Source organism: Anabrus simplex, chromosome 2 (assembly GCF_040414725.1).
Source record: "Anabrus simplex isolate iqAnaSimp1 chromosome 2, ASM4041472v1, whole genome shotgun sequence".
NCBI classification, from domain to species: Eukaryota; Metazoa; Arthropoda; class Insecta; order Orthoptera; family Tettigoniidae; genus Anabrus; species Anabrus simplex.
This window is the reverse complement of record NC_090266.1, coordinates 728,836,726-728,862,123: the sequence shown is the minus strand read 5'-3', so window position 1 is coordinate 728,862,123 and position 25,398 is coordinate 728,836,726. Positions and strand designations below refer to the sequence as shown.

General features: G+C 36.9%; 1 protein-coding gene across 8 annotated transcripts in view; it reads right to left on the bottom strand.

Annotated features, from left to right (window-relative positions):
- The window catches only part of LOC136864408 (atrophin-1), a 755,035-nt gene that overhangs the window by 179,838 nt on the left and 549,799 nt on the right, over positions 1-25,398 (bottom strand). For all 8 annotated transcript variants that reach the window (XM_068226264.1, XM_068226266.1, XM_068226270.1 and 5 more), the window contains one exon: positions 6,680-6,795. In XM_068226264.1, coding sequence (XP_068082365.1) covers positions 6,680-6,795 — 116 coding nt within the window. The remainder of the gene's footprint in view (positions 1-6,679; positions 6,796-25,398) is intronic.

Here is a 25,398-nt window from a genome sequence, read left to right as displayed (position 1 = left end):
ACACAATGCACTCCTAGTCTGGATGAGCCTTGCTGTGACAACTAGATATTCAAACCTATCTGATGGTAAAGTAATACCATTATGTATTGATGGTGAAGTAGATTTCTGTCAATATTTTGTGATAATTTAATGCATATGTGGACCGTGCGTAACAAACATTATGCAACGATCATGCGCAGACATTGTGAAGATACTGATTGTGATTGATTACAGTAAGTTATGGGTGGCTTTGTGGAGGAATGGATTGTGATTGTGTGTGAACATGATTTGTGTGATGGTTGAGTGTAATGTTGTCTTGTTTTGTTTTTCTTAAACAATTTTGTTTTACGTCACACCGACACAGATAGGTCTTATGGCAATGAAGGGATAGGATAGGCCTAGGAGTAGGAAGGAAGCAGCCATGCCTTAATTAAGGTACAGCCCCAGCATTTTCCTGGTATGAAAATGGGAAATCAAAGAAAACCATATTCAGCGATGCCGACAGTGAGGTTCGAACTCACTATCTCCCTGATGCAAGCTCACATTCGCTTACCCCTAATCACAATTAAAAATAGGAGAGGATTTCCACCAATCAATACTTATTTATTTATTGTATATATTAAACTACAGGACCGGTTTCGACCTCATATTCAAGGTCATCTTCAGCTGAACCATATATACATATTAATATAATGAAGCTTTGATTAAGACTGTGGTGTTGAAGGAATGCCATATGATGATGATGTACATTTAGTTACATACAAATGGGGCACGTCTTAGCGTGAGCTGGCGTATATGTCATTCTGTGCAATATTGCAACTGTATGTCTAAAATGCCCCATTTGTATGTAACTAAATGTACATCATCATCATATGGCATTCCTTCAACACCACAATCTTAATCAAAGCTTCATTATATTAATATGTATATATGGTTCAGCTGAAGATGACCTTGAATATGAGGTCGAAACCGGTCCTGTAGTTTAATATATACAATAAATAAATAAGTATTGATTGGTGGAAATCCTCTCCTATTTTTAATTGTGCAATTGTCAATACGGAAATGAAGATTATAGATTACGATACCCCTAATCACACGACCAACTTGCCCGGTGTTCTCTTCTTAATTAGTGTACAACTTATCCCAAAATGTTATAAAAGTAGGTAAATCTATGATGTATTTTTTGCTGTTTGTTGTGTCTTATTTCCTCATTCTCATTCAAAAAGGTTATTTCCGATGTGTCTAAACAAAAGGGGTTATTTGTGTGGTACCCGATCAAAAGGAACTATTTCAACTTTGTTTATACTTATATTGACGTTAATAACATATTTACTCGTGCATAAAACCCAATCGAACATTAGACCATCCCCTATTTTTTGGTCAGGAAAAAGAAAAATAATTTTTTGCCTCACATATTAGACCCGAAATACAGGTAACTAACGATGCATGTTTACTTCAGAGTTCCTTTTACTAGGTACTGTATAATGGGAAATTATGAGGTGGTTGCAATTTTCGATACGGTATTCCGCGGACACACTCGCATTAAATATCGGGAGTGTACGGTACAAATTGCTGTTACTCTAGGTTACTTTGTGGGTGACAGTACAAGAAAATGCATTCTTTCGTAACCAGGAGAAAGGTTGTGGCTAGCAGCTATTTTAAAAATATCTCAGATACTCCTGCCCAAGGCCACTTTCCAAGGCAGCTAGTCACCTTAAGCCATCCCCCTTACTCTTGTCTTTGTCAATACGCTTTATCAGGCAGTGGCCATTCAGTAAAATTACAGTAACCCGCTGGTAGTCAGGGATATCAATGGAATTAGTTCTGAACTACTATGAGTGGTAACGTTAATACCAGTAAGAATAAAAGTTGAAAAAGTAAAAATCCACAGCCTGTTTCCAGTCATTCGACCGAGTAAGGAATGGAATGAATGAAGCCCCCATCTAGCGGCGAGGATAGGAATTGTGCCGGCTGCCGAAGCCTGTCGCACTCCTCTGGAGCAATGATTAATGAATGACAGATGAAATGAAACGATAGTGGAGAGTGTTGCTGGAATGAATTATGACAGGAAAAACGAGAGAAAAACTTATCCTTCCTCCACTTTGTCCAGCACAAATCTCACATGGAGTGACCGGAATTTGAACAACGGAACCCAGCGGTGAGAGGCTGCCATGCTGCCACCTGAACCACAGACACTAAGCATAAAAGTTATTCTGCTTATTTTAAACTAAATGTTGTTATGTTTGCCGATAAGAATGGTGAGCGGGCCGCCGCCCGTGAATTCGCTGTTCAACCAAATATGATCAGATAATGGTAAAAACAACAACAAAAACTGAAGGTCGCAAAAAAGAATGTTAGATATTTTCGGGGACCGCAAACGTGTATATATTCTGAATTGGATAAGGTGTTAGTGTGGGAACAGGAAATCAGGAACAGCGGCAACAGTGTGGGAACAGGAAATCAGGAACAGCGACAACAGTGTGTCTCATGAAATGCTATGATTAAGGCACGTGAAATTGCAAAGAATTATGGAATCAGTGGATAGGAGTAGCAACAGGTAAATGCAATTCAGTTTTATTTTGAAACTTTCTCCCCTAATAATAACAATGCATCTACTTTTAATTTTAAAAGAACAATATCCTTAACAGTATTTTCCGTTTATTTCAGACGCAGTGAACATGAAATTAGGCCTACCCTATGACACGCAGATACTTGCCCCAATTGAGGTAAATTTATATCAGGCTAATATTGTATAATGGTCCATAGTTGTATTTTTTGAAACCTGAATAACACATTTTCTGTTTTGAAATTTTTTTTTCATGCATGTTCGTATGTATAGTTACATAATGGACGTCTTGATACGCTCTTAATTTTTGAGATATGCGCATGTAAAACCCTCGTCGATTTTTCAGCATTAAAAGTAGGATAAAAATGCGAGTAAATATGGTATAAACGATAGAACACTCATCATGTACACTTGGGATCACAGCATAGTTCTAAACAGTTGTACCATACCCGATCATGGGTATATCCCTTTTGCCTTTTATTATACGTTTCCTGTGTTTTCCCCACAACTTTCTTATGGTGGATATAGGATTTTTTGAACAAACACTCCTCAAATCTGTTTATTCAAAATTAGTCTCTGCAGACTGATGGATCTAACAGTTATAAAATAAACTTTACCTAAATGTTCAAGCATAGCTCACACCTCCCGACGTTTGAGGCACGTCCACCTATACAGCACTATCCAGTAGATGCAATCATCAGCATTACTGCATTATCTCATACAAAGGTTGTCACACCACTTATTTCTGCTTTATTTACATTGATGGGTCAGGTAAAGAAGTCATGAGCAATAGCAAATTAAGTGAAACAAGGTACCCCTGCACAAGATGCTGTGTGCCCCTTTATAGAGGTCATAGCTACACAACCTACCACACCAGAAAACATCATTAGGATTCTTTCAGAGGGCCTACAGCAATTTTTTTTTTTTTTGCTAGGGGCTTTACGTCGCACCGACACAGATAGGTCTTATGGCGACGATGGGATGGGAAAGGCCTAGGAGTTGGAAGGAAGCGGCCGTGGCCTTAATTAAGGTACAGCCCCAGCATTTGCCTGGTGTGAAAATGGGAAACCATGGAAAACCATCTTTAGGGCTGCCGATAGTGGGATTCGAACCTACTATCTCCCGGATGCAAGCTCACAGCCGCGCGCCTCTACGCGCACGGCCAACTTGCCCGGTCTCCAGCAAATTTCATCACAATCAGTACAGAGTTAGTTAGTTAAGCTGCCTCATTTATTCTATGCATGTAAGTTAACACTAAGTTGCTCAGGAAATGGCTGAGCAAAGGGGAAGTGCAGCGTGAGCACCTAGTGAGCAATGGGTTAATTACTTGGAGTCTGCAACAAATTAAATGCCCTTGATCCCTTTTTCCTTAAAGCTAGCTTGTCTTTAATGCCTCCCCCCCTGCTATCTCTCTCGGTTCTCCTAACTGATAGTGTTCTATTCTAGTCAAAACTGTAGGTTTATCCCTTGTATTTATCCAGGGTGTGTCCCTCTCAGAGAATGTAAAGCCAAATTCTAGATTGTATTAGCAACCTTAAAGGTTTCAATCATTTTAAATGGTTCTTCTATTGGTATTCCAATTGGGCTCCACACTTCGATTACATATTCACTAGATTTTTTTATTTTATGGTAATTTTACATTAGAAACAATTATTCTGCACAAAGTCTAATCTGTTTGAGTATTTTATGTATTTTCCCTTTTTGATACAATATGTTTTCCAGCCACTATTAATACATATGTTTACGCTTTTGTCTTTGTTAATCTACTTAATTATGTTATCCTAATATTTATCTCGCACACTCTCTCTCTCTATTGTCCTCGAAAATGCCACCTACCATTCAAGCTGCGTAGTCTAACAAAACCATACCATAAATCACAATGGGAATTTAAGATTGGCGACTAAAGGTATGGTTTCTTAAATGAAGTTCCTAAGTTTTCTTCTTGTACCACAATATGAAATAACCAGCTTGTGCATCAAGATAATGTGTGGGAAGAGTTATAGATATTTACCACGCTGCATATTTATAACTGGTAATTTTAACTAAGATGGACTGCCAGAACAGGAGCTTGGTCATACTGCTGTGATTTGTTTCTTCATGCTAACAAGTGCGTCGCACAAAATAAAAATAACAATCATATAGAGAGTTATGTCAGATTTACATGAAGAAATAATTATTTCTTTTCTGTCAGTGGGTCATACAAAATGTTTTTGTGATTGGACTTTTGTTCTCATGAAAGGAAGTACTGAGTAACACGTACTTCTTTCTCAGACAGATATTCTCGGTCACTGAAGATAGTACAAAGCTGTCATCATCGGAAAAGAAACTGGCGAGCTGTTAGTAAATATGTGACTGGTACATAATTGGAAAAAAGTTCCTCAGATCACATCTTTCAGTCATTTTACTGTGAAAAAGAATATACCCGGGGTCATTATGCATCAACAAAAATAGGATGCTCCAATTGTAATTGTAAATTTTTTTTTTGTGTAAGTGGTACATGATAGGGATGGAACACGACGCATAAGAAGGCAATGTGCACTTGCTTTCGGAATGTCAATTATGGCTTCAAGCAAGAACAGCAACCTCAGCAGCTTTATCTGTGTGGGTTCTACGACGATTGTATTGCTGTGGGTTAAAACTGCCCATTTCACAAAGCTTCACAACAAGATGGGAAAACATCCATCTGTACGGTGGGGTCTTGCCAGGGTATTGCTCTCTGTACAGTTGCTCTGCCTGACTAGAATTACCCTTATGTTTTGTAAAATTTAAATGTATATTGGAAAACCAAAACATTTTAGTGAATTAAACTGAGATATTACAGAAAAATTTACATTCCACTTTTTTTCTTTTTTTTTTTTTTTTCTTCCTTTGGTCAGTGTATTTGTATGGTACCAGTACTCTGTTCTGCCTACCTTCACCAGAATGAAAGACAAGTGAGCAAACCAAATTATTGATAATGGTAATAACATACCAACGCCCCCCCCCACGTTAAAGTCACTTGAATGTACTACGTTGTACCGTAAAATAATACGGCCACATTCATCTGCTAACTTACAATCACCATAGACGAACAGCATTTCTACCTTCTCTTTGTTGGAGTACATTTCCATAACAACAACAAAGGTAACAATGTGGCACAACTTTTCTTGTTCAAGAAATTATGTTTACAAAAAAATCTTACCGTGAGTGTCAAGTGGTCTTGTCACACATTATCATGCCTTTATTCTGTTTCAAAGTCTAAACTCAACAGCTTTTTTAACATCCTGGAATGGCCTGATCTGTATGACTGGCTGAATGTTCAGCATTTGGGCCTATGACTCAGAGGGTCCCGAGTCAATTCCTGGTCGGGTCAAGGTTTTTAATCATGTCTGGTTAATTCCTCCAACTTTGGGACTGGGTGTTTGTGCTTGTCCCAACACATTCCTCTTCATATTCACATAACACAGCATACTATAAACCACCACAAAAATATATCATTGTGAATACATCCCTCCACATAAGATTGGCATCAGGGAAGGGCATTCGGTCGTCGGGCCAAATACACATGTGCGTCACAATTTGCACCCGCAAACCCATCAGTGCGTGGGAGGAGGAGGACGAGGAGGAGGAGGAGAAGGAGGAGGAGAATGGCCTTGTCTGCTGCTGAGGCACTTTGTTCCAAAATCCTGAAAAATGAAGCATCACTAACTGTATCTTTCTTACACTTCTTACTTTCCTCTGCTTAGCAGATAAAGAAGTCAATGGGTCATTGCTCTGCAAATGGGTATGAAAATTCCCTTCATAGAGTTCAAAACTAGTACAATATAAATGCCAGCAGGACATAGCCACCAGAAAGCATATTTCAAGAGCCAATACGTGGATTAGATAAATCACACCTGGCCGAACCAAAAGGAGGTCATGACAACTAACTACCACTATTACTCACGATTCAAAGACTTGCATATTATACAACTACAATACAAGCTAAGTACCATGCCATTCAAAATTACCTTTAAAGCAACAACAACAGCAGCAGAAAATTTAAAACACAATCATGAGAATTAAATTTGTACAGTATTCTCCATACAAAACACTCAACTGTATAAATCTAAAATAGAAATAGCACTGAAACTGATGCAGTGAAAATGTACTCACCTAATCTTTCCAATCTTTCCCTTTCAAGCTGACTCAAGGTAGCCTGCCCTGGTCCAGCAGCAGATGAATATAATCCGAATTGATGAGGAGGTCCTCCGGGTCCCAATCCAGCATACCTTCAATGCCAAACACAAAGTTCATCAGCAACCAAAATCATTTAAAGCGCTATGCAAGACTGATACACATATCCTGATACAACACACATGAAAGTACACTGCTAACTCATTCATCTTTGGACTGGTGCTCGCTGGATATCCTTTATGGTTGTACCCGTTAGCGAGTAGGGCCATACTGAGGTGGCTGAGCTCCTCGTTTAAGTGCTGATGTAACTGTATAACAAATTACATCCTCTTAATATTGATTTATTTCAAGATAAAAACCTAACTTCTTGAAATCTTGCAGGCATTTATTACCAGTAATTAAGTAAGTTAAGGATGCCTTGTTGTCTGTTTTGGTTTTTTGGTTACATTCTTATTCTTATCATGTTCATTATTTTATTATTGCCATAATTGTTATGTAATAGATTTATTCATTTTGATTTATTTCTTGATTTTTTTTATATATTCAGTTTCTTATTTTTATTTTGGTATACTTGCATTATTGTTTTTGTATTTATACTAAAACATATTAGAAGTTAGGAGCAAATATTGTAATTGGACGAACATCTGTATATTTGCATTAAATAAATAAATAAACTTATGGTTATATTGGGCAACCTTCCTCCCAATAAAGAACACCTTCCTAATGCATACAAACTGTTTCAGTTTAGATGTACTTATTATGGTTACATCTGACATTTTTGTCACATAAAAGAACTTACCCACATGATTAGATGCTTTACGAAGGGTAAGATTTTTAATCTCCAATGTAATCAATCGCTTTCTCAAGTTGATTGGGCAGGTTACATACCAGATTTCCGGTGAACTTTTTTCGCCCTGGTTGCTAATTTTTCAACAAACACAATGAAAAAACAAAATTTTGGTGATTTCAAACATTTCTTACTTTAAGTTTTGGTGTATGAGCATAAGAAAAACTGTCTGGATGACTGCTATGTTGTTATTGAATACATTAATCCATATCTATTAAAAAGCAACCATTGTCTACAATACTGAAATTTGCTGATAACAGTTTCAAGGAATTATAGCAATTTTACTACTACTTTATAACAGTAAATGTATTTGATTATGTACCTTGTAATTTGAGAAAAGCCGTAACTGCAACATCTTGCAATATCTACAAGCAAGGGAACAGGCTGGGTTGCAACAACTACCAAGGTATTTTTTCTGAATGGCATACCAGGCAAGGCGATCACTGCCATTTAAGAAAAAGGATGCAATAAGTAAGATGGATGAAAACTAGTACAGTTTCGGACAACATGAACAGACTTTCAGTAAGCATCAAGTGATTGAGGAAAACAGTTATGTTTATGTTCTCTAGATCTAGAGATGGTGTATGACAAAGTACCAATGGAAAATATATTGGCCATTCTGAGGAAGTAAGAGATCCAGGGTAGGACAGGCAATCAAAAGTATTTGTGTTGTATATCATGTTGCAGTGACAACTCCTGTTAGAATGATTTCTTGGTTCAAAGTAATTCCAGGGATTAGACAATAACCTTTAAGCCTTACTGTTCCATCATCTTCATGGATCATTTACTTTAAGGTAGGAGGAGGGGACCCTGTTGGGTAAAAAATGTAGTAAGCAGTTTGGCTTAGGCTGATGACTTTGTCTTATTGGTCTAATGTGTTGAAAATTATAAACTAACAATCTTAAATCTTGAAGCTTGAAAAGAAATATAGTCAGTATAATCCCGCACGAGTTCTTTTATGCGCCAGCAAATATAACGACACAAGGCCGATGTATTTGAGCACCTCCAGATACCACTGGAGTGAGCCACGAACAAACACGTCAATTCGAGCTCAGAATGCCAACGCACTACAATCTGAGTTACTCAGCCCAGCGGGATTATTTCAACTACTAACCACATTTATTCTCCCGGAATGGTAGTATAGTAAATGAAATTGAATCAAGGCATAGCAAAACTAATGCAGTGAGTTCACAGTAGTGATCAATGGAATTCTGTATTTAAAAAAAAAAAAAAAGAAGACAGGTTTACAGGCGAAACTAGCCTTGCCTAAGCCTGTTTCTAGAGTGATTTTGCTGTGTGACAGTGAAAACTAGTTGGACTCAGAATATCTTATTCATAGGCTGGAGGCAACAGACATGAAAGTAGTGAGAATGATTGTTGTTTCAAACAGGTAAGAAAAGTCACAGACGAGACCCTGCAAAGAAGAGATAAAAGGTAAGTAAGGAGTGAACATTATGGATGAAGCTCTGTAAATGAGCTAGTTTTGGTAGTGAGGTCATGTGAGGTAAATGCAGTATGATGCTTTACATATGACAATAATGGACTCGAGTACACAAGATAAGAGAAGCAGACGGAGGCCTGGGAGACAATATTTGGACTTGGACTCACTTTTAGTGATTTCAAGCTAAGCGGTGTAGTACAACAAAGGGACTCAATTAGAGTAAAACATAGAGGGTTGTGGGGGCACTCAGTTCATTCAGAGGGACTTGAAGACCGAATGCAAAAAAGCAGAAGAGTCTATAATGAATAGGGCCTCAAAATTCATACACTAACGTATTCTTACCCTGGCCTTAAATCTGTATGCTTATTCATTATCACAAATTACCCATTCCCATGGTTGTTAAGCATACTGTATATTCAAGATGCACGTAACTGCATATTTTGCCCATTTTTATTTTTTATTTTTACAAATCCAGCACATTTTCAATTATTCAATGTCTACATGGCATATTTAGGGGTTTTTGAGGTAGTTTTTTTGTTTCCATTATTAATTCTTCTCCCTAACATAGTACAGCATGAAAGCAAACAGCCCGAAAGCTGTATGGAAGATATAAAACTTGAATACCCCTGTTCATTGTTGATTACATCATTAGCCATTCCAGCACTTGAATGCCATGAGTAAGGTCGACAACAATGTTTGTGTGTAGCTGATGCTTGCTAGGAAGTCCCACTGTCCATCATCAACAAAACAGTCACATTACTTTTCTCTTCAAATAGTGCAGTACACTTTGAAAAAATCTTCAGAACAATTATTTGATGAGCCCTCTATGGCTTTTAATCCTGAATGTGCTGATAACTATGTTGGATGTTAAACCAGACCTATTCAAAAAGTACATTAAACTGTTTACTTGAAAGCAACTTTATATCAACAGTTCAAAGAGTACTGTTTTGTCAAGTGTGTGAAAAAATTTAGAAAGTGAGAAAAGATTTTGAGTGCTTCAGCATATAAACACACCAAAGCAAAGAATGTGTCTTAAAAAAATAGAGAGGCTATTCAAAATCAAAACATGGAGTGTTTAGAGAATAAGGTTAAGTGTGTTTCCTTTTGACCTGTGTGAAGCATTTTTAGCAGCCGACCCACTATTCCTAGCCCTATATAAATTTCTTGGCAAATATACTTATCAACATGTGCCAGATACATTATGTAAGACGTATGTATGCAGTTTGCTGTTATAGTAATCTTAAAAATACAAGAGAACCTAGAAGATCGGTTTGTGAGGCTGGAAATAGATGAAATCACTGACTTTGCAGGCTGTTTCATTGCAAAAGTAATAGTCAGTGCCTAGCGGAGCAACAGGAAGATATCGTTGCAGTGTTAATTTTGGACAAATTTAAGAAATATCTTCCCTGAACATGTTTTAAGATATAAAACTGAAATGTCTACAGGTTGTTTCAGTGACTTATTCACACACTTTGATGGAGTAAATTTCTGCTTTTATATGATGTGCTTTAACTATGTTTTTTCAAATATTTTCTGTAATTTTCATTCATATACTGGGCATAATTTGTTGCATAAAACATACATAAAATAAAGTGATTGAAAACAGTTAAAACTTTCATAGTAATCTGTTTTATAACTTCTATAAGTTTCATCTGAATGTCTTCAATAGATTCTGAGAAAATGTTCCTTTTAGAGGGAAAATTTTAACTTAAGGAAAATGAGTTCTAAAGTTTATCAATACATCCCTGTACCATACAACTGTTCATCAGTGCAAGATCCTTCATTTTCTGCAGCCCACTCTTCAATTCCCTGTTTTTGGCAGAATTCTCTAGTCTTTAACCTCCTTTCTGCAGCTCTTCTCCTTTCACAGTTAATTGACCCCAGACAAAATCCCCTTCTTTGGAGCACCTCACATTTGAGAACACTGCCTTCAGTATGCCTTGCTAAGGCATCATATACTCCACACAAAAAGTCCTGATATTCACAAATCTATCTTAGGTACCCTTGCTCAAATTAGGTTGTTCACACTTTCATTGGTGCTTTGCACCTGACTGTGCCAACATTTCTCTAGAAGAGACTGTTGCCAAAAATCCCTAATTACTGGTTTAATGATATCAATTACTACATTTGGAAGAGTGTGTTTGTGCTCATACTGTCCACCAGTTATTTTATACCTGTTAAAACCACACCAGAAATTTTCACCAGATGGATGGATGGATGGATGGATGGATGGATGGATGGATGGATGGATGGATGGATGGATGGATGGATGGATGGATGGATGGATGTGGTTTAAGGGATTAGTAAATATGAAAGTGGGGTATTACACAACATAGGGTGTTGTGTAGGCAGACCCATGTCCATGCCTTTGGTCATTTTAGATTCCTTAAATATACTTATTGTCATCATTATCATCATCATCTATTTTCCGCTCCAGTAAGCTGGGTGCGTGTGCTTACAAGGCTCTTCCAGTTTGTCCCGTCCATCCACAGCCATTCTTTCAAATTCTTCTTGCCAAAGATCTAGCTTAGCTTGAACTTCTGCTTCTGTCTCACCCCATAGCACAACATCATTAGCAAATACAAGTGCATTTGTTGTCTGATCCATCATTTTCACTGCTTTTAAAACCTCATCCATTATAGTAATGAAGAGAAGTGGTGATAGACAACTTCCTAATTGGACTCTGCTCTTGGTTTCAAAACAGTTTGACCTGCCTCCTTGAATCTGCACACAGCCTTTTGTCTCTTGACATAGTTGAAATGGAAATGGCATATGGCTTTTAGTGTCGGGAGTGTCTGGGGCAAGTTTGGCTCGCCAGATGCAGGTCTTTTGATTTGACGCCTGTAGACGACCTGCGCGTCGTGATGAGGATGAAAGGATGATGAAGATGACACACAGACCCAGCCCCGTGCCAGCGAAATTAACCAATTATGGTTAATTCCCTCCTGGGAATCGAACTCGAGACCCCTGTGACCAAAGGCTAGCACGCTAACCATTTAGCCATGGAGCCGGACTCGATATAGTTGTTTTACTCAAATTTTTTTTTTGCGATAGGCTTTACGTCACACCGACACAGATACGTCTTACGGCGACGATGGGACAGGAAAGGGCTAGGAGTGGGAAGGAAGTGGCCATGGCCTTAATTAAGGTACAGCCCCAGCATTTGCCTGGTGTGAAAATGGGAAACCATGGAAAACCATCTTCAGAGCTGCCGACAGTGGGGTTCGAACCCACTATCTCCCGAATACTGGATACTGGCCGTACTTAAGCTACTGCAGCTATCGTGCTCGGTGATTTTTACTCAAACTATAATCTCATCTGGCACTTCTTTACTTCTCAGACATTCCCATATGTGCTTACATGGTACATGATCATATGCCTTCTCAATATCCAAGAATACAATTATAACCATTCTATTCTTGTCCCAGTATTTTGCAAAGAGCGTTATTGTCAAAAAAAAAATGAGGTCTAGCATTGATCTGCTTGCTCTAAATCCATGTTGTTCTTCCTTAAGTTTAGGTTCAACAAATTTTCTGATTTTTCTCTCCAGGATGTTCTCATATATTTTTAACCCATGAGATAGAAGGGTTACGCCTCTATAGTTGTTACACTTCTTTCGGTCACCTTTCTTAAATAGTGGAATAATCACTCTTTGCCTCCAGTCACTGGAGATTTCATCTCTAATTTTATTTAGTACTCTGTACAACCATTGTATTCCAGGTTCTACAAGTGCTTTGATCATATCCACACTGAAATCATCCAATCCTGAAGATTTGTTGTTTTTCATTTTACATATTGCTATCTCCATTTCCAGCCAGGTCAAACTTTCTACTTTATAATTCATACTGTTTAGAGGGACATCTTGTGTCTCTTCAATTGTATTACAGTTCAGTAAGTGATTGAGATATCTACTGAACTCCTGTAATATTTCATTTTCATTTCTAGTTAACTCTCTGTTAGGAAGATCTAATGTGTTGATAGTACTATTATCCTTTCTTTTGTTTTTAACAATGCTATACAGGAGCTTCTTATGTTTGTTTTGCCCTATTCTATTGGCAAGATGATCTTTGCATTTCTGTTTCCCAATGTCAACTATTCTTTTGACCTTAAATATTTTTTCTTGCAAAATGATAGTTTATCCTCGACTTAACTTGGATTTCCTCGCACTCTGGTAGGGTACAAAGCTCTTCTTATGCCATTTCTAGCTTTGACAGCAGCTGTTACATCCTCATTCCACCATGGCATTTCCTTGGCTTTTCTTATTTGGCTCTGCCTTCACATACTCTCTCACCTGTCTTCACCAATACTCTCCTCAGGTTACGCCATTCTTCATTTGCAGATCACAGATCATCTTTTGGTAACATTTTCTCGAAACATTTCCTTCACCCTTGGTTCAGAAAGTCTCCAAGTTTTTATTTTTGGTGTTCTTTTGTTGTAGAATTCAGGAGGTCTTCTCTTTGTGATATCTGCAGCCAACAGTCTGTGGTATCCATCCAAATTTTCACTAGGAATTACTTTGACATCATTTACAATCCTCCAAACTTCTTGGTTGGAGAGTATATAATCAATCACAGTTCCATATTGATCGCCCCAACTATATCTTGTGATCTTATGCGTGGCCCTTTTTTTGAACCAAGTGTTACTTACAACCACATTGTTCCTCATAAAAAGATCTAGAAGATATTCGCCCTCTGTCCCCCTATTCCCCTTTCCCCATTCCATGAGGACTCAGGGAAAAATCATAGCTCAGTCTGTCTGATCCAACCTGAGCATTAAAATCTTCCATAACTACCAAATTTTCACAATCCATATGTTCTTCCAAGTTGGACAGGGAGGCTTCTTTTTCTTTATTTGAACATCCTAATTGTGGAGCATAGACCTAGATTATATGATATTTGTCTCCATTACAATTTACTGAAACTTTAATTATTCTATCACTGACAAATTCAATCTGGCTACAAACATGAATATCTTTATAAAGCCCACCCCATTTCTTGACTCCCGGTTATTTCCAGACCAGTATAGTTTATAATCTAGAGAGAGGTGTCTTATTCCTGTCGCCTTCCATTTGGTTTCACTCACCTCCATGATAAGATTTTTCCTCCTTTCCATCATACCAACTATTTCTTCAGTTTTATTTGTCAGTGTGTGATGTTTGGAACATCACAGCATGTACATAATTATCGAACTGTGTAATTAATGGGAAAGATTATATATTTAATTAGTGGTAGGTCATTTTTAATTATATCTTTATGAAGTATAAAGCCCACTCCATTTCTTGACTCCCTAGTTATTTCCAGACCAGTATAGTTTATAATCTAGAGAGAGGTGTCTTATTCCTGTTGCCTTCCATTTGGTTTCACTCTTCTCCATGATAAGATTTTTCCTCCTTTCCATCATACCAACTATTTCTTCAGTTTTATTTGTCAGTGTGTGATGTTTGGAACATCACAGCATGTACATAATTATCGAAAAGTGTAATTAATGGGAAAGATGTATATATTTAATTAGTGGTAGGTCATTTTTAATTATGTTTATATACAGGGCTTTTAGTCATCCATTTCATATCATCATTTCATTTCTTTCTATCACAGCAGTAACTTATTCTGAATTAATAACTTCTTGAGTAAGGTATTACATCACTCGTATTAATAACTTGGAGTAAATTTCCAGTAGCTGAGGTCATATGACCGGACTCACCAAGCTAATTTTAGTTCATTACCAGGAAAAAGACATCATCACGCTTGCAAGAGTTCTTACCCCTTCCATACTCTGAAGAGAGAGTTAAAGCCTTGTTAACGCCTACTTTTCGAAGTTCGCTACATGACACTTTGTTTGCCCAGGAAAATTCAACCTCTGTAAATGGACGTTATGGAACAGGATGATGGATATACAACGATGGATAGGAGAAGGGATAGTAATCAGATCTTACTGGACCATGTGGTATGGTAGATGGAAGGAGATTTTGGGGCCTATATACATCAACGACAAGACCTGGAGAGGGTCTATCAGTCAATTCTATTTTATTCTATGATTACACCGGAGAAGGGCTGTACGTCTTGACATCGGAGAAGGTCTTAACTGCTTAAGATCTTAACTTAGTTCACTTCACATCTGAGTAGAGCACTACTCAAAATTACTCACAATGAGACCCGATTATTATATACAAGTGTATTCTCTCCATGAACGTAACCCAAGGTGGTTTTGCTATTAAAATTAGGACTCGTTACAACTTTATGTAAGGAGTACTGTAGTCAGGAAAGTCATTGTTCAATTAGTGAGCTATGCACGAATCAGAAATAGGACCGGTACCTACGAGAGATGACGACGCCAGCACGAGAGGTCCATCAAACATCAGCTGCTACATCGAACGTGTCCAGATAACAGAATCTACAAATGGTGAGCTAATGGCATAAATTACTGCAAATCTCCGCATAACAGTTTATTTTATTAAATTTTATTTCATTCAATCTTTCGTTTGCTTCTGTAAGTTCAGAATTTGTAAATATGCCGTCACGTTTTTCATCCTAATAAATAGTTATTTAATTGGTTATTGCAGAAATTCTTATTAACGAACCTTAATTTCCAAGTTAAAGTGTACTTAATGATTACTGTCCCATCACCCCACCTCAGGGAGTATTTAGAGTCTCATTACCTATTATTATTATTATTATTATTATTATTATTATTATTAATTATCAACTATAGTCTTTAAGCCGTAAGTTTGAAGGCTGGCGCCCATGGGATATTGCTTAAGGAGAAGTACATGAGCAAGTATGTATTTATATTAAAATTACTGTGACCTGGCACGTCACATATTGTCGCACATCTGTTGGCAAGATAGGGTATGTCACAAGTGTTAGAATATTCAAGGTTGCAATCCAGAAACTGGGTCTTGATTTGGGTTTCGTAGCTAGTGAAGCTTCAGAGTGTACGCTGTCATACGCACCTAGCTGTTGTCGTCTTGAGTTCTTCGATCCAAGGCTCGTATTTGTACTCTCCAACTGACTTGCTTGGCCTAACGTTGGAGAAGATTTTCTGTCAGGGTTATTTCCCCTAGCCTTTAGCAGTCCCCTACCACATCTGCAAGGCAGCAGCTTCCTGTTGAACTTATGTGTCATTTCCTACACAAAGGCTTCAACAAGCGCCTTATGATGAACTCTGCCATTGGTTCTCCCTAACTTTGTCAGGTTAGGTAACGGCCGCCCAACCCTTTGCCAGACAGTCGCAGGTAGAACCGTCCATACGGCAGCAGAATGTCTACCAAAATATTGTGTGCACTTGAATTTGGAGAATGTTTACAAAATAACCAATAGGCCTACAGAAAATCCAATAAAACCATAATTTTCTTACTTTCATTTCATTTTGAGTCATGTAGGATTTGAATTTCTATTTTCATATTATTATCGCAGCTGGAACACAAAATGTGCTAGATTTAAGAGTCTTCCAATGACACATCAACATTAAGGCACTATTCCTTAGACCAAATCCAAGTTTTAACACAATATACATTGGGATATTTTATATAATGTTTATAAATTACAGAATTTTTTATGTTTCCAAGAAGGATAATGATGATGATGCTTCTTGTTTAAAGGGGCCTAACATCTAGGGTCATCGGCCCCTAATGGTACAAGATGGACGACATGATTTTATAATTAAAATTTTAAAATGTATCCACTGACTAGAGATTAAAATAAACGGTGATGAAAAATGATTATGAGATTAAAACAATCGGTGGATCCAATTTGCAATGCCTTATTTTCTAGCAAAATTATAGAAAATACAGGTGACAATGGAATGAGGCATTGCCTGGAAGTAGAGATATATATATATATATAAATTCAAGTTAGAAGTTAAAATAACACATTAAAATATGCAAACACGAGCTAAAATAGAGTTAATGGGATAAAAGCACAGTTAACACAAATGCACTAAGACAAAGGACATTATTACACACGATAAAAAAGACCACTATCCCTCATAAAATGGATGACGAGGTCTGCTGACTGCTCGTCATCTCACAGGATGAGGGAGATGGTACTCGGGAGTTTTAGCCTGCGGCGCAGATTGACCAGGTCTACGCGCTCCGTAAGGATGTGTACCATGGTAAGATGATCGCCGCAAGTACACACCGGAGGGGGTTAACTTTTCAGTAAATAGGAGTGCGTTACTATACCGTGGCTGATCCAAAGACGACATAATACCACTGCTTCCCTCCGAGAAGCCCGAAGGGAAGTTTTCCATACCTTCGTTGTACCTTTTATTGCTCTCAGCTTATTTGGAAGTGTAGAAGCAGGCCAGGTTGCTCGAGGATAAGCAGCGTACAACTGACTGTTTTCATTGTGGAATACGCAAGGATAGCTTGGGTGAAGTGGCATCTGTAGCAAATTTGTAGCATAGGACAGAAGCATTTGCTGGTGCCTCCCAACGAGACATAACCAAATGTCTCAGCTGAGAGCGAATATCACTTGCTGGTACCTTGTAAGGCAACGGGGCAGTGTAACACCCTCCTTGGCAGCCTTATCTGCTAACTCGTTTCCCTCTACAGCCATATGCATACCTGCCAACTTTACAAAACCAAAAATCAGGAGATTTTGATATGAAAATCAGGAAAAATCAGGAGAAATCAGGAGATACAATTGATCAAAACTGCTTATTCTACATGTCTTGCACAATAAAGTACTACAATATATTTATAATACTTATTGTCTCAAAGCCCGATTGTAGCTATACGAGGCTACAAGGCTAAAAATTACACATCTCTATTCCCTCACAGAAAGTATGTGAGTGAGATGATCGGTCCCTGATAAGCCTGCTGAAAATAGTATGAACGCATGTGTGAATTAGTCATGCACTTAGATGCCATTAGGCTACTTAGCAAATGCATAGATTAATATATTGCGCCCTGGTGGGGGTGTGATAAGTGTCATGCAATTGTAATTATGATGAATTATTGAGGAATATATATTTCATTCTCAGAATAAATAGTATCTTACTGTACATACAATAAGAACAGGCCAGGCCAAGATGGCAGGTTTCACCATACCACAGACTGTTGTCTCCATTGGGATTAACAAACACAATGAGCGACAGAATTAGGTTTCTCAGAAATTGTGACGAGGAAAGAGAGAGGATAACTTGTTGCCAAAGTTTTCATAGCCCCGGGCAGTCTTGGTAGTAGCAACAGCGCAGAGAGCCGAGTGCAAATTTCTGAGAAATGACGTAGGGGTATCTCCATGTAACTAGCGGGAGTTGAACGCGGGGTTGGCACTGGAAGAAAAAAATATGAGCCTTCCCGGTCACGTGGTTAAGGTGGACCAATGGAAAAATTCACTTGACCGAAGCAAGGCGACAACTTCGTATTGTAAGAAGCACTAGCGAGGGTAACTCCGTGGATTAAACTGATAGAAAGAAGTGAAGTATCGATTCAGAATAAAGTGAAATTTAGGAGCCTTACTATACCATAAAACTTATAAAAAGTTAATAATTGCGGGAGATTGCATGGTGTAATTCTGAGAATTCATGGACGCTATTCGCTGATTGGCTGAAGGCAAAGGAAGCCACAAAAGAGCGCGAAACCCCGAGCCGGGATACGGCAGCTAAATTCGCGAATATATCCATTACCAGCGAACGATAATAGTTGAGAATTGGTATAGAGCATTTGAGAACATAATTACATCATTGGATCATATATTAAAGCCACGGGCCAAACCGCAAAGTGTCGTATGAAGATATCGGGACTGTGCATCCGAAGATGAACTCCGTTGAACTCGGAAGAGAGGGGATACAAGTATAAGTATGAGGTCGTAGACAAGGACTGGCGAAGTACTTCTGACAAACTGTTCGGGCGGATACCACGCCCGTGGTACGTAACTACTTTTGACAGTGTGTTCGAGCTGATAGCACGCCAGTGGTGCGTAACTACTTCTGACAAAGGCGCGAGTGTGTATTTACTCGTGGAGTAGAGTTCGAAGTATTATATTGTTATATAGTACAGTGATTCATGACGTGATGTAGCTCATATTACAGTCTTGAGCAGTATACTAGTATGAAGTGTTTCAAATAGACGGGACTCAGTAAAGCATAACTTACGGAGTGTGAGATTCTACCAACAGATTAGGAAGTGCGTTACATGAGAACGGTCACGAGTGTTTATGTCACCTACACGAACGTGAGACGAGAAATTCAAGTGCGCGCACGGGCCGTTGTAAAGGGAATCCCGAGGTATCCCATGTTCCTAGTGTCCGGGAAAGGAATGAAGAATGTATATCTACATTAAGTGGGCTAGATACAAGGCCGAGAGTGTAAAATTTGTGAATAGAATTTAGGGTGGAAATTATTCCAAAGTGCAACAGTTAATTTATTTGTTTTTATTCAAAATGTGTAAGGTTGAAAAGGGTCAAGGATTAATTCTTCAAGCTGGCATGAATACCAGTGGAATGCATTGCTAAAAACCGGAGGGGCTATGGCTTCTCGTCCAGTTTTAGCAGACTACAATGGCAGAGTTGAGTAAACTTTTAACATATTTGTAGATTGCTATCGTTAGGGGGAGGAAATCATAATATTTTATCATGGTAACTTGATTGTGAAACGAGCTGTTTTCGGCTCGTATAAATTCAAAGATAGATAGACAAAGGGACAAATTAATATGTAGATTAGATCGAGCACTCATCATAATTTTGATTATTAAATAGAGTATAGTAGGGTTGAGTTGTTCATTCAAGTGCTTGAGTTGTTTGATATGATATGGAGCACGTTTCACGTAAAGATAATGTTAATATTCATTTAGAAGTGCTTCCAAAGTGTTTTTCCGTTATCGGAACTTTTATAGATATTAAGGCATGTTGTTAAGATAATCCAGAGGTAGGATTGCCAAGTGATTTAAATTGTTGTGGGACGGAACAAAGTCCATTGATTTGTGTGTAAATATCGCGAAGTTCGCCAGTGGACAAAATAATAATAATCTGTACAAGTGTCGAAGTAGTACATTAAAATTTGGTAATGTGTAAAGGCGTGTTTAATAATAATCTTTGAGAATAAAGGCACGGGCCTAGTTGGATAGAATGATTGCAAATTAAAGTAATTTAGATGTGGAGATCATATGTGCCGTGAATAATTATAATTTGTGCAGTGAATCCGGATTTAACACTAATTTTTGATTTAACGTTTTTGGACTCCATAATAATCATAAATAATTTTGGTAGAAACGAGATAGGCACTTTTATAATATGGTCACGCTATGTTTGAGATCCAGAGGGATTTGAGCCAAAAGTTGAGATTTGGAGTTTTGTGGGACAGAAATCCGGCCCAAAATGAAAGTGAATTGTACTGATGTTGGTGAAGAAATAGATGGATCTTAAGGCCCACATAGAGGTTGTAGTTATATACCGGTGTATTGAGTAGCAGAATAGAGTCCACACACCGAGGGTTAATTAGTGAAAATGTTTTGAAGAGTTCCAATGGATAAATGGACTTCAAAATGGAAAATGAAGGAATAATTTAACACTTGCAGAGATTGGAGGTATTTGCCCAACTGCGAGGTGTTATGGGATTTGAGAATTGTCTTAGGAGCATATGGTCTCCATGAATTGACGACAGTACGAAAATCAGGTTGCGGGTTCGAACACTATTATGTCCCGACCGATGTGAATTCGGATCTTGGTGATTTCTGTTTGGGAGAGAACGTATGTGACTAAATTATAAAGATGGGGAATAAAAAGAAAGATTCTCGAAAGAAGTAATAATAATAATAATATTCCAAGTAAATCATATCTGGATTGATTAGTGCCATAATAAATCGGAATTGTAAAAGGGGTTATGCGTTAGACATATTAAGAGTGGAATACCGTGTAACAGGCGAAATTAATTTTTTTTAAAAATTAATAATAATAATAATAATAATAAAACTACTTTTTTTGAAGAAGAATTTACTTTTTTTAATATTTTGGACATAATAATGATGTTGGGAGTTGAAATGAAAAATTTGAGATTTTAACTAATAATAATAATAATAATAATAATAATAATAATAATAATAATAATAATAAGAATATTTGAAGAAGGAGAAGAAGAATAATCAAAGAAGCTATTTTTATTTATTTCAGATGAAAATAAAAAATCGCGAAAAGTTGAAATATTATTCCGAGGATGATTACGGGTTACGATAATCATGATCTCCACAAAACATATGATAATGATAATAATAATAATAATAATAATAATAATAATAATAATAATAATATTTATTAAAATATTTTTTTTATTTTATTTATTTTTCTTATTATTTCGGATGATGATGATGGATGATACTAGGGAAGTCAGCTGGCGAATTAACGTAATAATGTCAATTGGTTGTAAATAATAAGTTAAGTTAATATGTGTAAATGAAGGCAAATCCCTACATCTGGACCATTAGGTTAAAGTCCCTTTGTCGTATTCCTTCAACTAACGATTAGCATATCTTGGTTAGGAACCCGGGGAGAGTTTGTAGTTTCCCGGGTTGGTCTCATCTCAATCAAAGTGGAGGCGATAACATGGTCCATGTGATCGCGCCTACTTAGCCAACAGGTGATTGGTCCATGATCAAATATGGTCATGGTGTTAACGAAGGTAAATCTGATATCTTCAGACATCAACGGTTCCACCACCCAAATGGAAGGGTGGTCAAAAGTGATAAATATTATGTAATCATTTTTCAGGAATAATTTGCCAAATTACCGGCAAATCAAGGGTCAACAGATTTTGATTGTGTGTAAAAATTCATTTGTTTACTTAAATAAAATGCTCCTTTAGCATTTGCAAGGAAACAGTTCCAGGTTCTTGTTCTTGTAGAATAGTAAACCCTTGGTGACCGTTTAAATATCCGTCCCCATTCCTAGGACGGAGCCTTCATAATTTCCCTTTGATCTGAATATATATAATTTGTGTGTTTTATGATGAGCCTTAAAGATAAAGATTAGAGTGTCCCGTTCAACCCTGTAGTACTGATTGGATGGCGCCCTTACATTTAGTTTGAGATCTTATATCTCAAAATATTTTTTTATTGAGTATTAGTTGCGATGGATTCGGACCGTAACACTCCCTGAGATAAATGCTGGTTGGGACTCAGGCTTTGAGCGGGTACAATATTGCACCAAGTGCCCGTGCGATTATGCAAAGCGCAATGCTATTTGGTTCAAATAACTAGCTGATGAACCCGTGCTTTGCTACGGAATTCTCAGAAAGACTGTCCTTATCGTTTTCCCAACTAAAGTCTACATAGGTCATTACAATGATGCCAGTATGCATGTTGCAATAAAAAGCAATGGTGTCATATGAAATATTCGATAAAATGAAAACAGCACATTTTCTCACTTTTAGCGAAATGTACTACGGTTGAAATAATAACATTAAGTTAATTATTAGACCACCTAATCAATACAAAATCGTCTTGGATGATTTACATAAATTTGTTAACTAATAGTGGTACATGTTTCGCCTTCCCTGAAGGCATCATCAGCCATAGCCTTAACCTTAAATTAAAAATAAGCGTCTAAATAACATGTAGTAATGAAATGAATTTTAAAATCTTGAAGAGATTTGAAGTAAAATAACATTAAAAATAACAATGATGGTTTGAAAATACAATGTGATGAGATATAATAGTGGAAGTATTAACAAAATTAACATTAGAAGGCTGCTAAAATAAGTGCAATGGATAAAACAACAGATTGTTATACAACAAGTAGTAAGATTGCATAAAAGTAAAGTTGATAGTCTGGCGGTTATAATTAGACGATGGCGAAAAATCGTATATAATCAAAGTAAAGAAGAGAGAATAAAAGTCAAAGTTAGTCGAGAGATCCGAAGTTAATCATGATCTTGAAGATAAAAGACGAAAGTCAGATGCATACGGTGAAGTTGTAGAACACATTGAGGATATGAAGTTGGTGAATAGAAGTTGAAGAACAGTTTCAAATAGGATCACTATGGACCATCTCATTTTGAGATGCAATCTTACTACTTGTTGTATAACAATCTGTTGTTTTAACCATTGCACTTATTTTAGCAACCTTCTAATGTTAATTTTGTTAATACTTCCGCTATTATATCTCATCACATTGTATTTTCAAACCATCATTGTTATTTTTAATATCATTTTGAGATGGTCCATAGTGATCCTATTTGAAACTGTTCTTCAACTTCTATTCACCAACTTCATATCCTCAACGTGTTCTACAACTTCACCATATGCATCTGACTTTCGTCTTTTATCTTCAAGATCATGATTAACTTCGGATCTCTCGACTAACTTTGACTTTTATTCTCTCTTCTTTGATTATATACGATTTTTCGCCATCGTCTAATTATAATCGCCAGACTATCGACTTTACTTTTATGCAATCTTACTACTTGTTGTATAACAATCTGTTGTTTTAACCATTGCACTTATTTTAGCAGCCTTCTAATGTTAATTTTGTTAATACTTCCACTATTATATCTCATCACATTGTATTTTCAAACCATCATTGTTATTTTTAATGTTATTTTACTTCAAATCTCTTCAGATTTTAAAATTCATTTCATTACTACATGTTATTTAGACGCTTATTTTTAATTTAAGGTTAAGACTATGGCTGATGATGCCTTCAGGGAAGGCGAAACATGTACCACTATTAGTTAACAAATTTATGTAAATCATCCAAGACGATTTTGTATTGATTAGGTGGTCTAATAAATAACTTAATGTTATTATTTCAATCAAATATCATCAATACGGACCAAAAATGATATTTATTACATGTAATGTACTACGGTGTCGATCTAACAGTTCAAAAGTTTCAGAGCTAGAATGACCAGACTGCAGACAGCCACAAATACTCCTGTGGAATTATTCCATTTAAGTGTGCACACTGCTCATTCCAATCACTGCCTCAGAGTAGGGATTGAATAGATGGAATACTATGCTGATCCAGTGTGTTACGTACCAGCAGTATCAGAAAATTTATGAACCAGAAGAATGGCATACTAAAGAAGAGAGAGATCTAACTCCCCACTCCTCAGCTACTTCCCGCCAATATTCAGGCAGGCTGTTATACTCAATACGCAGCAGTAATCCTATCTATCGGAGATAAATGGCAGCAGAATACACAAAGCACATCACAACAAACAATGGTCAATGTAATGTTATTGCTGATCAATTTTATGAGCTTTCTATATTGGAGGCCTTCACACTTAGTTTTCTTCCACATCTGTGATTTAGAGCATCTAATGTCAAGTGAGTCCTCCTTTCTTTCATGACATCCTCTTGTATTATTTAAGCAATTGTTCCTTCATGACTTTTTTCTCATTCTTATAATTATCTTCACAATTTAATCACCATCACCACCAATATTATTGTAGTCGGTACGGTAAAACATAATAACACATAAAGAATCGGAAATTGTATTCTCTGTAACTTTTGTTATGTAGTACTTTTCAATATGACCAGTTAGATAGGTAATTAAAAATTAAATTTTTGGCACCTTCCCCTAAACTACCATTTTGAACAGAGTAAATAAAATTATTTATAGCGTAGACTTATTCCGCGACTTTACATAAAATTCTGTTCACCCATTTTCACGTACCCCGGCGCTGATATGGACTTAGCAAAAAATTCCGAATCCATGAATATCTCTATCATCATAGCCGATACAGTAAAAATGTATAAGACGTAAATGACAGGAAATTTTATAACTTTAGTTATGTAGGCGGTACTGTTCATCTACGAGTTTTGGGCCTAAAATTTTTCTAATGATATTGCGTTCCTTTTTCTGAATATTTTCTAAATCAGTTTTCCTGTTCAAAATTAGTGTCTCTGATCCATAGAGGCATTCTGGTTTTGTAACTGTATTATAATTAAATAAATAAATAATTTAATTTAATTTAATTTTAGGCCTTCCCCTAAACTACCATTTCACTTGGCGTGAATAAAATTATTTATGGCCTAGATTGTAGCGACTTATTCCCCGACGTTATATACCGATTTTCATTAAATTCTCTTCAGCCGTTTTCTCGTGATGAGCGTGCGTACGTACGTACGTACGTACGTACAGACAGAAATTACGGAAAATTAACCCTACACTGCATGAATTTATTTACACCCACAACTCTGACGTGAAAATATTATTAGAGGGAGATTAGATATGTAACATCACATTGACAACATATTTTTGATGTATTTGATCATACTGGTGGACAAAAAGGGAAAAATTCAGGAATGTGCAAAAATGCTACATCATGCATTGAAGGCTACTAATGTACAAATGTAACCCAGTATAGTATATGAGCAGAATTATTGTTTATTACTTATAACAACATATAAAACTAATAAAATTATTTTTAAACAATTAAAAGAGATTTATTACATTGAAGGAATTGGAAAATAAT